Source organism: Crotalus tigris, unplaced genomic scaffold (assembly GCF_016545835.1).
Source record: "Crotalus tigris isolate CLP2741 ecotype Arizona unplaced genomic scaffold, ASM1654583v1 scf7180000019762.1414395, whole genome shotgun sequence".
Taxonomy (NCBI): domain Eukaryota; kingdom Metazoa; phylum Chordata; class Lepidosauria; order Squamata; family Viperidae; genus Crotalus; species Crotalus tigris.
This window is the reverse complement of record NW_024097700.1, coordinates 866,562-880,621: the sequence shown is the minus strand read 5'-3', so window position 1 is coordinate 880,621 and position 14,060 is coordinate 866,562. Positions and strand designations below refer to the sequence as shown.

Sequence of the window (14,060 nt, the reverse complement as noted above, 5' to 3'; positions counted from 1 at the left end):
TAAAGAAACAGTTTTGTCAATGTTATACTTTGCATCGTGAATCGTTCATCCACAGTAAAGAATGGCATTCCATTTGGATGTATTTTAGCAAAGAATCTCATATTCGGATAAATCAAAAAGCATTTCCCAGATATTAAGCAGACATCAGAAAAAAAAGCAAAAGAACCCCTCACTAAATTATTTTTGAGTAGTCGAATTTTTTTAAGAGTAACAGTGACTTTCTGAAGAAATGTGGTGGAATCATAAAATAGTCCATTTACATTTCTATTTTGCAAAGCCCCTTTTAACACTTTCAACAACAACAACAACAACAGGATGGAAATTTTGGAGCTATACATGGACACATGTGAGCAGACGGCCAAAAGCAGCTTTGGAACAGCTGTGCATATCTGAAAATAGACGTACTTTAAAAATGAAAAAGGAACTATTTTATAAATGTGTCCATGTGTTCCAACTCTCTGTCCAAGGATTTGCACAACCTTATTAAGCTTTACCCAGAAATTACCATTAATAAAAGTAAAGGTACGACTAATTCATACAATTATTACAAACCTGAAAAACCAATAATTTTAATTTATAACAGATAGCTACATTATTTCCTGCATTTTTGCCATGGTTTTAGAAGGAAAACGTGAAACAAAACAAAAACTGGCAGAATAATTTTTGTTTCCTTATTACTTTCAGTTCCTTGTATCTTCAATAACAGAAGAGGGTTCTTTTTTTTCATTGCTAGATATCTAATTAGGCACATTTTCTGAACATTTACTATTTCGGGATTCTAACTTTTTTTTTTTGAAAAATGAAGACCTGATCAGAGTGAGACCCACTTCTCTACTCTTTCAGTTAATAATCTGTTTTATGGTTTAAAATAAATCTGAATAATCCTGTTCAGAAAAGCCCTTCTCTTGTGTAATGTTTAGAGTTTTTATACAGCAAAGGCATAGGAATAGTTATCCTTATATATTCTGCTCATTGTTCTAAAGAAAAGTGTTTCAGAACCCTTTTTTTTTTAATTTTTCCAATTCAAACAAAACAGGAAGAAAACAAAGCACTGTCACTCTTTAGTCAAATATGAGGCTAGGTAAGAATGGAGTATATGGATGCCCTGAATACTTACCCATACATGAGAAGTTTCTTCACAATGTTTCTAGAATACTTGGACTTACTTAATTCTGCAAAGCTTTCTGTGGGATGGAAAACCATAGTGAGAAACTGACCCCATCGAGTATTCTAGAGGCTAATATGGACTCTTTAAGGAAGTGTACCTTTTAATTCTTCAAATACTTCTTGCCTTTGTTTTTCACTGCCGAACTGAATGTAACACTGAATGACACGTGTGGAATCATGACCAAACGCCATCTGAGGAGACAGCAACTTAGCATGTCAAGTTAGGTAGCATTGTATTTGGTGAAGCTTGGCTCCTTTGTAAACATTTAGCGACAATGCAAAAAGATTATTATTATTGTAGCTGGCTGGCACTATAAAGAAATACAATAACATATGGTCCGAAAACAAGTTGCCTAAGAGTACCAAGAATGGTGTGGTCTTCAAAAAAAAAGTAAACTAATCTGAAACCTACTGCTTCAATAACTCTCACTTCTCCAAGATATGGAATGCCAAGCAGGTTCTTGCAAGTTGTGACTCTTCTAAATGACCTCACTGTATGTGAGGCCCTTACACATTTTATTCTCTCCTAAGCCTCAGGAGATATTTTACAGGCAGTCCTCGACTTACGACCATAACCGAGCCCAAAATTTCTGCTGCTAAATGAGACATTAGTTAAATGAATTTTGCCTCATTTTTCGACAGTTAAGTGAATCACTGCACTTAAGTTAGTCACAAGGTTGCTAAATGCATCTGGCTTTCCTATTGACTTTGCTTGTCAGAAGATCCCAAAATGGGATCACATGACCCCGGGAAATTGCACTGACCGATGACCTCTGGCGAGCCCGGGATAGGGGTCATTTCTCTATCCTGGTGCTTCTTGACCTCTCAGCGGCTTTCGATACCATCGACCATGGTATCCTTCTGCGTCGTCTCGGAGAGGTGGGGGTGGGCGGCACCGTATTGCAGTGGTTCTCCTCCTACCTCTCTGACAGGTCGCAGTCGGTGTTGGCGGGCGGACAGAGATCGACCCCTAGGCGCCTCGATTATGGGGTGCCTCAGGGCTCAGTCCTGTCCCCCCTCCTTTTTAACATCTACATGAAACCGCTGGGTGAGATCATTCGGCGACACGGGGTGAGGTATCATCAGTACGCGGATGATACCCAATTATATATCTCTACCCCGTGTCCTTTCAGTGAAGCAGTCGACGTGATGTGCCGGTGCCTGGAAGATGTGAGGGTCTGGATGGGGGTGAACAGGCTTAGACTCAACCCTGACAAGACCGAGTGGCTCTGGGTCTTGCCTCCCAAAGGCCAACTGGATGGTCCATCTTTAGTCCTGGGGGGGGCAAATTTACCTCCCTCAGTGCAGGCACGCAACTTGGGTGTCCTCCTGGACTCACAGCTAAATCTGGAACAACATCTATCGGCTGTGGCCAGGGGGACCTTTGCACAGGTTCGCCTAGTGCACCAGTTGCGGCCTTATTTGGACCGGGAGGCTTTACTCACAGTCACTCATGCCCTTGTCACCTCAAGACTGGATTACTGTAATGCGCTCTACATGGGGCTACCCTTGAAGAGCGTTCGGAGGCTGCAGTTGGTTCAGAACGCAGCCGCGAGAGCGATTGTGGGCGCGCCAAGGTACGCCCACGTGTCACCTATCCTCCGCGAGCTGCACTGGCTTCCTGTGGGTCTCCGGATGCAATTCAAGGTGTTGGTTATCACCTTTAAAGCCCTTCATGGCATAGGGCCAGGTTACTTACAGGACCGCATTCTGCCGCATAGCTCCCAGAGACCGGTGAGGTCCCATAGATTGGGCCTCCTTCAGGTCCCGTCGGCCAGACAATGTCGGCTGGCGGGCCCTCGGGGAAGGGCCTTTTCTGTGGTGGCTCCGACCTGGTGGAATCAGCTTCCCCCCGAGGTTCGAACTACTCCCACCCTGCCGGCCTTTAAGAAGGCCGTTAAAACCCTCCTGTTCCGGCAGGCCTGGGGCTGATGTCCCCGGGGGGCCGGGATATGATCGGACTCGCGGTATGACTGCTTTATTTTATTCTTTTATCATTGTTTTAACTTTGTACGCCGCCCTGAGTCCTTTGGGATTGGGCGGCATATAAATATTGAAAATAAATAAATAAAATAAATAAATAAAATATGCGTCAGCTGCCATCATCTGAATTTTGACCACATGACCGCTGGGATGCTGCCACAGTCTTAAGGGTGAAAAAACAGTCTTAAGTCCTTTTTTTCAATGCTGTTATAACTTCAAACAGTCACTAAATGAACTGTTGTAAATCAAGGATTATCTGTATTTATTTCAAGTTCTATGGCCACCCATCATAAAATCAAAACTCTGGGCAGCTAGCAGTAGTTATCTGTCTATAGTGTAATAAATTATGGCAAGTTTGTGCAAAAAAAAAGGAAATGAGACCATCCAGATTTCAGCTTCATTCCCTATGGATAGAAGTAACACATCTTCGCATAAACATTTTCACTATTCACACATACAGAAGTTCAGCAATTTGTGAATTGCACTGCTTCTCTTTAAAAATATATACATGTTTTATATTTCTTACATTTTTAATTTTTCCACGAAGTAACTCCTGAAGATCATCCAACAGCTTCTTGCGTTTTTCCTTGTCACAGTTTTTTCTACAATTGCACCCAAGAGTAAACCAATAGTTTATTAATTTAAGTTAAACTGTTCTAATTATCTGTTAGCACTCTTAAACCTGTAATATTAAATACTATCAAGACAAATGTATTTGCAACAGCACATGGATTAATTAGGTCAACTAGGTACACAATACTATCACTGAATAACTTATGAGTTGAGCCTTTGGGGCATAAATATCTCCTTCTCCAAGATTTTTATAATAATCTATCTATCTATCTATCTATCTATCTATCTATCTATCCATCCATCCATCCTAAAAGCCAACATTATTACTTTACTTAGCACATCCAAACATCAACCAAGCCCTTAATTTTGCAGAGATGATCTTTGACTGTTCAGAAAGGTCTTCTCTGCACAAGAACGAAGTAAATTTCTGCATGGAAGAAAAACAAAAATAGATGTTAAGTTACTGAATATATAAATGTAGTAATTATGATTACCGCCGTAGAATTTCCCAAATCTGTTTTCCTTTAATAACTGTGTCATAATTGGCCTTGTCAGTCAGCTGACGGTTCTGTTTCAGCTCCTTCTTTTTCTTCTTGATGTCATCCCACTTGGGCTTTTTAGGTTGTGAGCCTAATGATAAATAAATAAATAAAACAAAATGTAGTTTTGAAGAGGCTAATATGTAGTGAATGCCATCTATACTAATTAATATTACACCAAATGTTTAAAGTTGTTTCTGGGTTCTCATCCAAGATCTTCTCGAACTAATTTTGGTTCATTTTGTCCTAATCGTAATTTCTGCAATAGTAGGTCTTGAAGGAACAATGAACTTTTAATTGAGGCATCTTCTGCTAAAACTTGCATGAACTGGACAGTGTTGAATCAAAGTATGAGTCTATCTAGTTTGATGTGATCTGATTAGGAAGCAACAGAGGTTCGTTATAGCCCTCCTACCCAAGGACCCTTTTTAAAACTGCAGAACCACTGAAGGCAGTTGTTAGATTATCACATTTAACTTTTAGAAGCACATTCTTACCTTCTGCATCACCTTGAAGCTTGCGCTTCCTGGAAACCTTCCCCGAGAGTTGCTTACTTTTCCATTCTTTCACACCAGTTTTATCAGGTTTTTTACCTCCTTTTTCAGTTTTCTTAGATTTAAATTTGGGTTTGATATCTTCATTTTTTCCAATGGCTTTCTTTGGATGACCAGGATCTGTTTTAATATTTTAGAGAAAGAGTTCCCAAAATCAACAACTATTTGTTTATACCTATAAGTATTATATTGTATTTATTCTTAACCTAGCTTTGACAATTTAATTCCTTTTTTCCAAGTATTTTCATCAACTGAAATTAAAATGCATTTTGTACGATTCATATTGTTCATAAACATACTTAGTTCATGAAAAAAAATCTTTGATTTCAAACAAAAAAATATCAAAAGATTGAAAAATAAACATCAGAAAAACCAGGGTACACAAGCATTTAAATTAATGTTCAAATAATAATGTGAGGACTCTAGAAAGAAGAACAGGTCTACAACATTTAGATATTACAAATGCCAACCTCGGCCAGTATATATGGAACAATTACTATGCAAATGACAACTATTAAATCTGCTATCAGTAGTAAGGGTAAATGACACACCCAGAAGCCCCAGTCAATTATTTCTAATGGCAAATGGGGCTGGGAGTCGTAGTCCAGCAGGATCTGAAGGGATATAGATTTCCTACTCATAAGATGATGGATAAGATAAATAGTGTACCGGAGTGAAAATGTGTTTGGGTTTTTAATCATATAGGTGTTAGCCAACTTTAAAAATGCAATTCTTATCTTAACTTTTTTAATCAAACTGTATACATTGTAGTGACTTATGGAGGAAAAAATAGTGAGCTTAAGGCAGCATCACAAAAAGTGGAGCCGACAACTGTGACAGAACGAAGAGTCAGCAAGTGGACTAGCTTTTCAGTAATACCTCTCTGGACAAGGAGAGAGCTTGAGATCCCCCTTAAGAGCTCCAGACAGCTGTTCCTTGTGAGGAGGCCACAAGATAATGATCTCCAGTGGGTTTAGAACTCTGAGAGACAAGGGAATAACCATTTTCTAAACCATGATTGGCACCTTTGAAAGCATACTAAGTTTGCATATTTCATTTTTTAATCATTTGAAGAAATGTCTTGTTAGTTGCTTTTCAGCTATTAGAAATTTTTGGATTTGCAATTTTGATAGCAGTGAGTTTTCTTCAAACCTTAACCAAAAAAAAAGGGGGGGGGGTTAACCAGAAGTTTAACATTTTTTTAATAAACAGCAAAAGAGTGATTAAAATTTTGATTTTAGAAAGTCCAGATAAATTTGAAATAAAATTTTGGAATTATTAAGAATCCTTAGCATGGGAAAATGCTTTTGCTTTGGACTGTAAAAAAAGAACAATAAGATTACAATTGAGTTCACAACTGAAGGAGAAGAAAGCAGAAACTCAGTTTATAATTATAGAATGAAGCAAAATATTCTAACATTGGACATATTAAAGGATATTTTTTAACAATGGACTCAACTTAATTTTTAGAGTGTCAACAATGATATCAGTCTCTGTGGAGAGACGATGTTTAAAGACATCATAGAAGAGGAAAAGGTTTTACCTGAGATTGGGACTGAGTTGAAAGTGGATTTACAAATAACATGCTACAAGAATTACATGGAAAAAGATGTTACACCAGACATATAAAAGAAACCAGTTGTTGTCTTAATAATTAGAAGGGATATACAAATGATAAACTACAAGTGATCTGGATAAGTTTCCAAATATTGGATTTACAAAAAAGGCTTGTTAGTTTTGAAAAATCTCATGAGTAAGAACAAAAGAAAAAGAAAATCAACTTCTATGACTTTATTTGAATGGACTAAACTAGAGGTTCCCATCCCCCGGTCTGTGGATCGGCACTGGACCACAGCATGCCAGCAAGCAGGCCACATAAACAAGCAAAACTCCATCCTCGGGATGCAGGCAGTATTGAAAACCACACCCCCTCTGGTCCACAGAAAAACCTTTCTCCATGGCACCAGTCCCTGGTGCCCAAAAGGTTGGGGTCCTCTGGACTAAACATTAAAATTGTTAGAAGTAATAGGAAGGAATGTAAAATTGTTTATTTGATCAAGATTAAAATAAACATATTATTTCTGGTAACTCTTAATGAATTTTGCTGACATCAAAACTGAAATGACAATCCTACAAGAATTTATTTATAGACAAAAAATGGCATATGAGAAGAGATCATTTGTTGCATTTTAAGAAGTTACTAAAATTGTTTGTAATTATTGGGATGAACGTGGGAAGTCACTTCTTTGTATTTCTGTTACCTTCTACTTTCTTTTTATTCAATCTTTTTTCAGTTTGTATTCATGTTTACTGTAATTATAAATTTGAATAAAATATATACTGCTTTTGTTTTTTATTTCTGTGTGCATGCATGTGTGCCTATTTGTAAAAGCCTAACTGAAGTACTTCTTTATACCAGTTCAAATCACACTGGCTATATTTTATCACTTTACGTATTAAACCAATTACTTATTAGACACAATGTACCATCTATGTGAGATTTAGAAAATGTGTATCTTGTAATATATTTATCTCACCATTATTCTTTGTAAGCTTCTTTTTACCACGCCCTGGGGTTTTTCTACTTTTGCCAATAAATTTCCTTTTGGTGTCCATTAATTTAATGCTGCAAAACAGAGAAAATTATCATGACTGCTTCCAGTACCCCATTCCTCATAAATATGCAATTCAAATCTGCAGAAGCTTTAGAAATCAACTTTTTCTATTCTGAAATATGACAGATATATTGTTACAAGCCCATAATTTTCAGTTAGCCCATGCAATACTGCGGAGTTATTTAAATATCTTTGAATTTTAAGACATTTAAAAGTATCAACAGTAAAAGACTGCAACAGGCAAAAAAGACAATGATAAATTTGACATTTCATCTTTGATTTTTTGTATTACTTTTGTGAGGCTGCAAGTAGCTGCCAGTTTATTAAAGATAAAATAATTGGGGATTAGCATAATATTTTAAGAAAACAATATGAATACTAATCTCAATCTGGCTGGGAATTTAACAATTTATAAAGAAAAATATAAAAAAAAGTAATCTAGGAGAAAATAGCACCACAGTTGCACACAAACTGCTCTATTAGAATCCATCAAAAACTTTTACCATGGTTGGGAATATATTTTCAAATCATCATTTGGCATTTTAACTGGTACAAAACACTGCATTATACCACTATTATGACAGAGGTATACCCGGTATTCTTCTTTTAAATATTTTTATTATGTAGCAAATACCATACAGATGCACAGGAAGAGATACCTAAGGTTGTCTTTGATTTTAGACAAAGCAACCTTGGAAAGGACCCTTAAGACTGCATATAAGCCCAAAGACCCTTGATAGAAACTCCAAACTTTTTTCAGTTCACCTTCTCTAAGTCTCCCAAAAGATTCAGGCACCATGATTGTGGATAATTTAATGTTGTTTGCCTCAGGAGGAGGTTTATTTATCTTATTATGAGATTTTTATCCCACCTTTATTACTTTATAAGAAACTCAAGGCTGCAAACATTTATAATACCCCTTCCTACTCTTCTTTTTCCCCACAGCAACAACCTGTGAGGTGGGTTGTGCTGAGAGTGAGTGACTGGCCCAAAGACACCCACCTGGCTTTCATTCCTGAGGCAGGATTAGAACTCACCATCTCCTGGTTTCCAGCCTGGTGGCTTAAACCACTCCACCAAGCTGGCTCTCTAAGATAACTTACTGATTAAGATAATAAGACCATCTCAGGATGGGTTGGATTAGAAAGGTTTGGATCCACTATTCTTTCTATAATAAAAGCTTGTTTTCCATCAATCCAGGCAACCATTTTTGTATGGTTTTATATGCAACCATTTTTCTACCAAGGTTAATTTTACGATGAACAGTTCACCTTTTACGTCATACAGTGTCTGAGAAACTGTATCACACTGTTATGAGGATGAATTAGAGCTGAAAGCCCAGCCAAGCATCCCCCACTGACCCCGCTACTGGGAGATTATGGGAATTATCGTCTCCAGGCCAGTGCTCAAGTCACTCCTGCCTCGCGGGTAGCCACAAGAAGAGAAACAACTAACCCTACCAAATGCCTCCCCAAAAGGCAGACCCACTGACTTCCCACAGAAGAGATGTAGCAACAAACGGACTACAATTCTCATAAGCAGTAAACAACCGATTAAGGCAGGGGGATAGGCAACCTTGGCTCTTTTATGACTCGTGGACTTCAACTGGCTCAGGAATTCTGGGAGTTGAAGTCCACGAATCATAAAAGATCCAAGGTTGCCTACCAGGGAAGCGCAAGAGGCCAATGCGCCAATGCAGGCCGAGGAAAAAGCCCATCGGACGCGAAGATATGACTCGAAGTCCATCGCTTGAGCTCCCTAAACAATTAAACCGCCATCGTCTGCCTCACTCAGGAAGACTCACCGGCCGCACGTGTCCCCTTCCTTCCGAGACTTCCTCTTTTTTTCGCTGCTTCCGGTACAAGGCCGTTGGTGTTGCTTGACGGGCAACTGCCGTTCACGACAGTGTCACAAAAGCGCGGCCGTAAAGCAAGCCGGAGAAATCCCGAGCGCCGGAATTAACTCTTAGAGAGAAACTGAAGAATCTAAAGCGGCTCTTCCGGTTCCAAATTGAACCCTGCCGGCTGACAGAACACCATGGAGATTGAATGGTAGAGTGGCTCTGCATAAGGACATCCGGCCTTATGCTTCCCGTTGCAGTGTTCTAATGGGAACCGAAAGCAACGACTGGTAACTAAATTGGTTTGTTTCAGTGGCATCGAAGCAGCCGTCGGCCGTCGATATGTTGCTCCTCCTGAAGAAAAGTTGTGCTTCTTAATCCTTCAATCTGGGTAGTGAAATATTGAAGTCCAACCTCTGCGAAGGACACCGGGTTGAGAAAAACTGGATTAACTCTGCCATGGAAGTCCGATCTCTGTGTTTATTTATATCCCCCCTTTACTTTAGGAGTTTGAGGGTACAGAGCGCTGTTTTCTCCTCTTCTTCCCATACCACCGACCCAATGAGTAGATTGAGCTCATAAAAGGAGAAAATAGGTCCCTGCATTTAAGCATCATTAATTGAGTTGTAAATCATTTTCAATCTGAGCCCCCATCTGAAGAATGGTGGTCATACTCGGGGGGAGGAAATGCCTACCTTCCTCTCTGCATTATGAAGTGAGAGATCCTCAAATATTGCACACTTCTCAGTCTGAGCCCCTTAATGAATAAATGCATAGGTGCTGTTAGATGGAAGGCTTGCAGGACAACAACTTAAAAAGCATGCCACAATTTTTTGTGTTATAAGAGCAGCAATGAAAGGGGCTGGTTAGAGATTTTTAAAACAGTGAGGTCTATATGAATGAGTGAAACTTTTTTTTTTGTGAGGCTCGGCAAATCACAGACTATTGTTTAGATGGCTTTGTTACAGAGGTTTTTTTTTTTAAATTATGTTTTGGATTTCTGTCTTGCTGCTTTTTAATGTCTTATTAGTTGCCCAGGGTTGTGAGAATGAGATGGGAGGCCATCTAAATTGCTAAATACAATCCAAGAGCAGGAAGGATTGGAGAACAAGTTTTCAAACTGCATAAACCAAATCAACATTTTCTCTAGCAACAAGACTTCAATTTCAGTTTTGTCACAACTTTGTATATGTGGGAGGACAGCACACACACACACCCCAGAGAAAAAAATATTTAAGGAATATTAAAAGGCAGAATATATTTCCCCAAAGGATCTTAAAAGCAGAAAAGCAGGCCCAGTTTTTCTTAATACCCCCCAGTAGAAACTCAGGAAACCACCCTTTAGAAATGCAGATGTGATAATCCTATTCAGAAAGGTTGGACCTAGGAAGCTAGAAGCTGATGAGATTAGAAAGACAAAGACTCCTAAAATCTACATACCCCACCCAAACTCATGACTTTTAGGATATAATAGGATTAACCCGCCACCATCAGAATACCAGAAAGGCACCCTGAAGTTCAGGTCAAAGTTCATGCCACAGGAACAGGAAACAACTTCAAAAGCCCAAGAAGGTATAAAAACCTACCACTCCCAGCTACATGTGGTCAGCTTTCCCAGAGCCTCGTTTCTGTCTGTGTTTTGTTGTTCAATAAACTACAACATTTCTAAAGCAGTCTCCATTTTGTTTATTCCCGGGTTGGACTGGATCCTGATGAAGATTTTTCTTTTAACATATATAAAGTGATTGTGATTGATGTGATTGTGTTCCTAAATTATTTTTAGAAATACTAAGATTCTTCTAGCTGCCAATCAACAGAGCTGTAGAAGCCATGGGTGTAAAGAGGGAAATTTTCTATGACTTAGGTCAAGATTATCACAATTTTTCTTATACAGTTCACGCCTTTCATGACTGTATAACAATCAGAAATTGGTAGATGTGGCCTCCCATAAAAAAGGCCACTCTTTGAATTATGTTATATTATGGAGCCATTGCATATGCACAAACCCTACCAGACATAGGTATGTGGTGGTGATAGGTATCCTAGTTATTACTGTAACACTATTGCCACTTGTAATGTAGTCCAGTATTTTTTTTCCCTTCAGTGCCATCTAGTGCTGGCCTTGTCTAGACTGAAAGGATAAATTAGCAAATTGGTTTCTTTGTGTGCTTGAAAACCATGCTGTAGAGATGCTCTTTACTAGCTTTTCAAGTCTTTGCCACAGAAAAACTGTATGAATGCTTTTAAATATATACCAATTGGAAAAAGATGTTGTATTTATGAAAGTCAAGCTAAAGAGTATAGGTGACCAAATAAGTGCATGATTTAATTTGAAGTCCCATCTTAGTTTTTTTTATGCCATTTTATGTTGAATTAAAAGCATAGCACCACCAGATGGCGCTAATATTTCAGTGAAAGTAAAGTTAGGCTTGTATTTGCCTGAAGAATTAAGCACAGCAGTGAATAACACTTGCAAAGATTAAATCATGCACACCATTAATACATGTGTTAGTCTTTAAAAGTTTTTGCTGTCTGATCATTAGCTTCACTCTGCTTAATTTCCTTCCTGTATCTCCCACATGTTCTTCCCATTATAACAAATTCAGACTAGCCTGCTGTACAGAGGAGTACCAATGTAGTCTGTCAGATTTTAAGTGAATTTATATTATCTGTACAGGAGCAGTAATAACTTCCATTATAGCATTCCACCCTGGGAGATATCGTGAAAGGAAGGAACTATCTGATTGATTTTATAGCTAAGTGTAATATATTGTTGCAAAATGGTAAGCTCTTAACTGCAAAAACATGCATCAAGGCCCACTTAAACTTTTTAAAAAGGCCAGATGTACCAATTTTGGGTGTCATTTCCATTACAATATAGGAAGAATTTTTTGGTGAACAACGATTTTCTGGCATTTACAATTGGTAATGGGATAAACATTCCTAGCCTTCTTAAGTTGCATGAATTGTTGTCCCCATCAGTTTGCTAAGCGGAAGAAGCAAACAATGTGGTCTGATAGTAATGTGATGCAACCTTATGTTGTGTTAAAGTGTAAATTAGATACGGCCCTTTAATAGAATATTTTATGCATAAGGTGAACATGGCCAGCCTAAGACAGTTTGTTGCCTGGGAAGGCACAGTTTTTCCAAGCCATTGAAGCTGGCCAGGGTTAATACAAACTCAGAATGAGGTAGAGTGCTCCATCAACCCAAGCCTGTAGAATAGTTTCGGGAGCTAAAAGTATGCTGTGTGGTCTGGTCAATGGATGGAAATGCTTGGGAAGTCCAGAAGGAAAAGCTGGAAGGCTGTCCTGCTGCCATGTAATGGAATAACTGGAGGCAGTGAACCCTGCCTAGCTGGATGGGTTGCAGAATTCCATAACTTGCAGAAATACATTCGGTTTAGGATAATGCAAAACAGTTGTTTTTAATGCAACAAACCCAGCTTCCCTGAAGAAACCATACAGGTTTTCAACTGAAATCTGTTGTGGACTACAAATAGATAAATGCAGTGAAAATACCATGTTCAGTCAAGATTGACTTTATGAAAAATGTTATAAATAGGAAGAAAGTAAAGGATGTTTCACATGAACAGTGTTCCTACTCAATGCGCAAAGCTTGCAGTTGAGATGACAAAAGAAATCAGGGTGTTAGGGTTAAAAAGTAGTAGGAAAGGAAGAGGTAGAAAAGTTAATTGCATTTTGTGTATAGTGAATAGCTCCAATTGGATTCAGTGAATCTTATTCTCAAAAAGTATTTGCAGGATTACAGTTAGAATCAAAGGAAATTTGAACAAGTTAGGAAGATAGATATTGATATTCCCATTTGTAATATCACATTCTGCAGCCTGTAGATCTCAGCTTCTTCAGCTTGATGCAAATACTCAGAGATCCTTTCACCTTCTGCTTATTTTAAAATAGATTTTTCAGTGAAATGGAAAACCGTTTTGAAAATGATAGGACATTCAAACCTAATTTACAGTTTGGAATTGGAGTCTAAAATAGCAAGCAAGCACTGAGCCAAGTGTTCAGGACTATTCAGAACTACTCTTTGTATAATGTTTATTGTTTCAATTAGAAACAATCGCTTTATCACAATGTGCTATTTTTATTGTAGAATTAATTGTAATGGTTTAGAGAAATAATTGCAGTTGCTATAAATAAAAAAATACTTATTCTAGTATCCTCACTCTTTCAGTGTTGCTGATTAGTTTCTTTTGATAAATATAATCCATAGCTCTGTGGGAAGTCAGCCCTCCCAGAGAAGGAAATATTAAAAGGGCAGAATATTATATTTCCTCAAAAAATCTTAAAGAGGCAGAAAAACATGCCCAATTTTTTTTAATAGCCCCAAGTCTCCCTCCCCCAAGCAGAAACCAGCTTTGTAGAAATGCAGATGTGGTAATCCATTCAGGAAGATTGGAGGCTCCCAGGTAGAAGCTTAGGAAGACAAAGACACCTAAAATCTACATACCCCACCCAAACTCTAAGACAGGACATAATAGGATTAACCAGTGGTGGGATTCAGCCAGTTTGCACCACTTCAGCAGGACTGGTAGCTAATTTTTTTGTTGTCCAGGCCCAGAATGGACTTCTGGAAGCGGCATCCACATGTTCACATATTTGAATCCTACCACTGGGATTAACCCACAGATGCCAAAGGGGCACACTCAGACTCAGGTCAAAAGGACACGACACAGGAAATACAAAGCCTCAAACAGGAACAGGAATCAACCTCAAGAGCCCCAGAGGGTATAAAAACCCACTCCCTACATGTGCTCTCTCTCTCT

At 38.4% G+C, this 14,060-nt stretch overlaps 1 protein-coding gene across 2 annotated transcripts in view; it reads right to left on the bottom strand.

Annotated features, from left to right (window-relative positions):
* The window catches only part of PUM3 (pumilio RNA binding family member 3), a 29,706-nt gene extending 20,352 nt beyond the window's left edge, over positions 1–9,354 (bottom strand). The window contains exons 1-7 of one of the 2 annotated variants that reach the window (XM_039364499.1): positions 9,236–9,354; positions 7,354–7,442; positions 4,760–4,936; positions 4,218–4,353; positions 3,677–3,752; positions 1,266–1,359; positions 1,118–1,184 (exon numbers count right to left, since the gene is read on the bottom strand). In XM_039364499.1, coding sequence (XP_039220433.1) covers positions 1,118–1,184; positions 1,266–1,359; positions 3,677–3,752; positions 4,218–4,353; positions 4,760–4,936; positions 7,354–7,432 — 629 coding nt within the window. In that variant the 5' untranslated portion in view covers positions 7,433–7,442; positions 9,236–9,354. Of the gene's footprint in view, positions 1–1,117; positions 1,185–1,265; positions 1,360–3,676; positions 3,753–4,217; positions 4,354–4,759; positions 4,937–7,353; positions 7,443–8,433; positions 8,585–9,235 lie in introns of those variants that run through there. The other variant, XM_039364498.1, reaches the window with a different exon arrangement.
* Between the last annotated feature and the right edge of the window lie 4,706 nt (positions 9,355–14,060).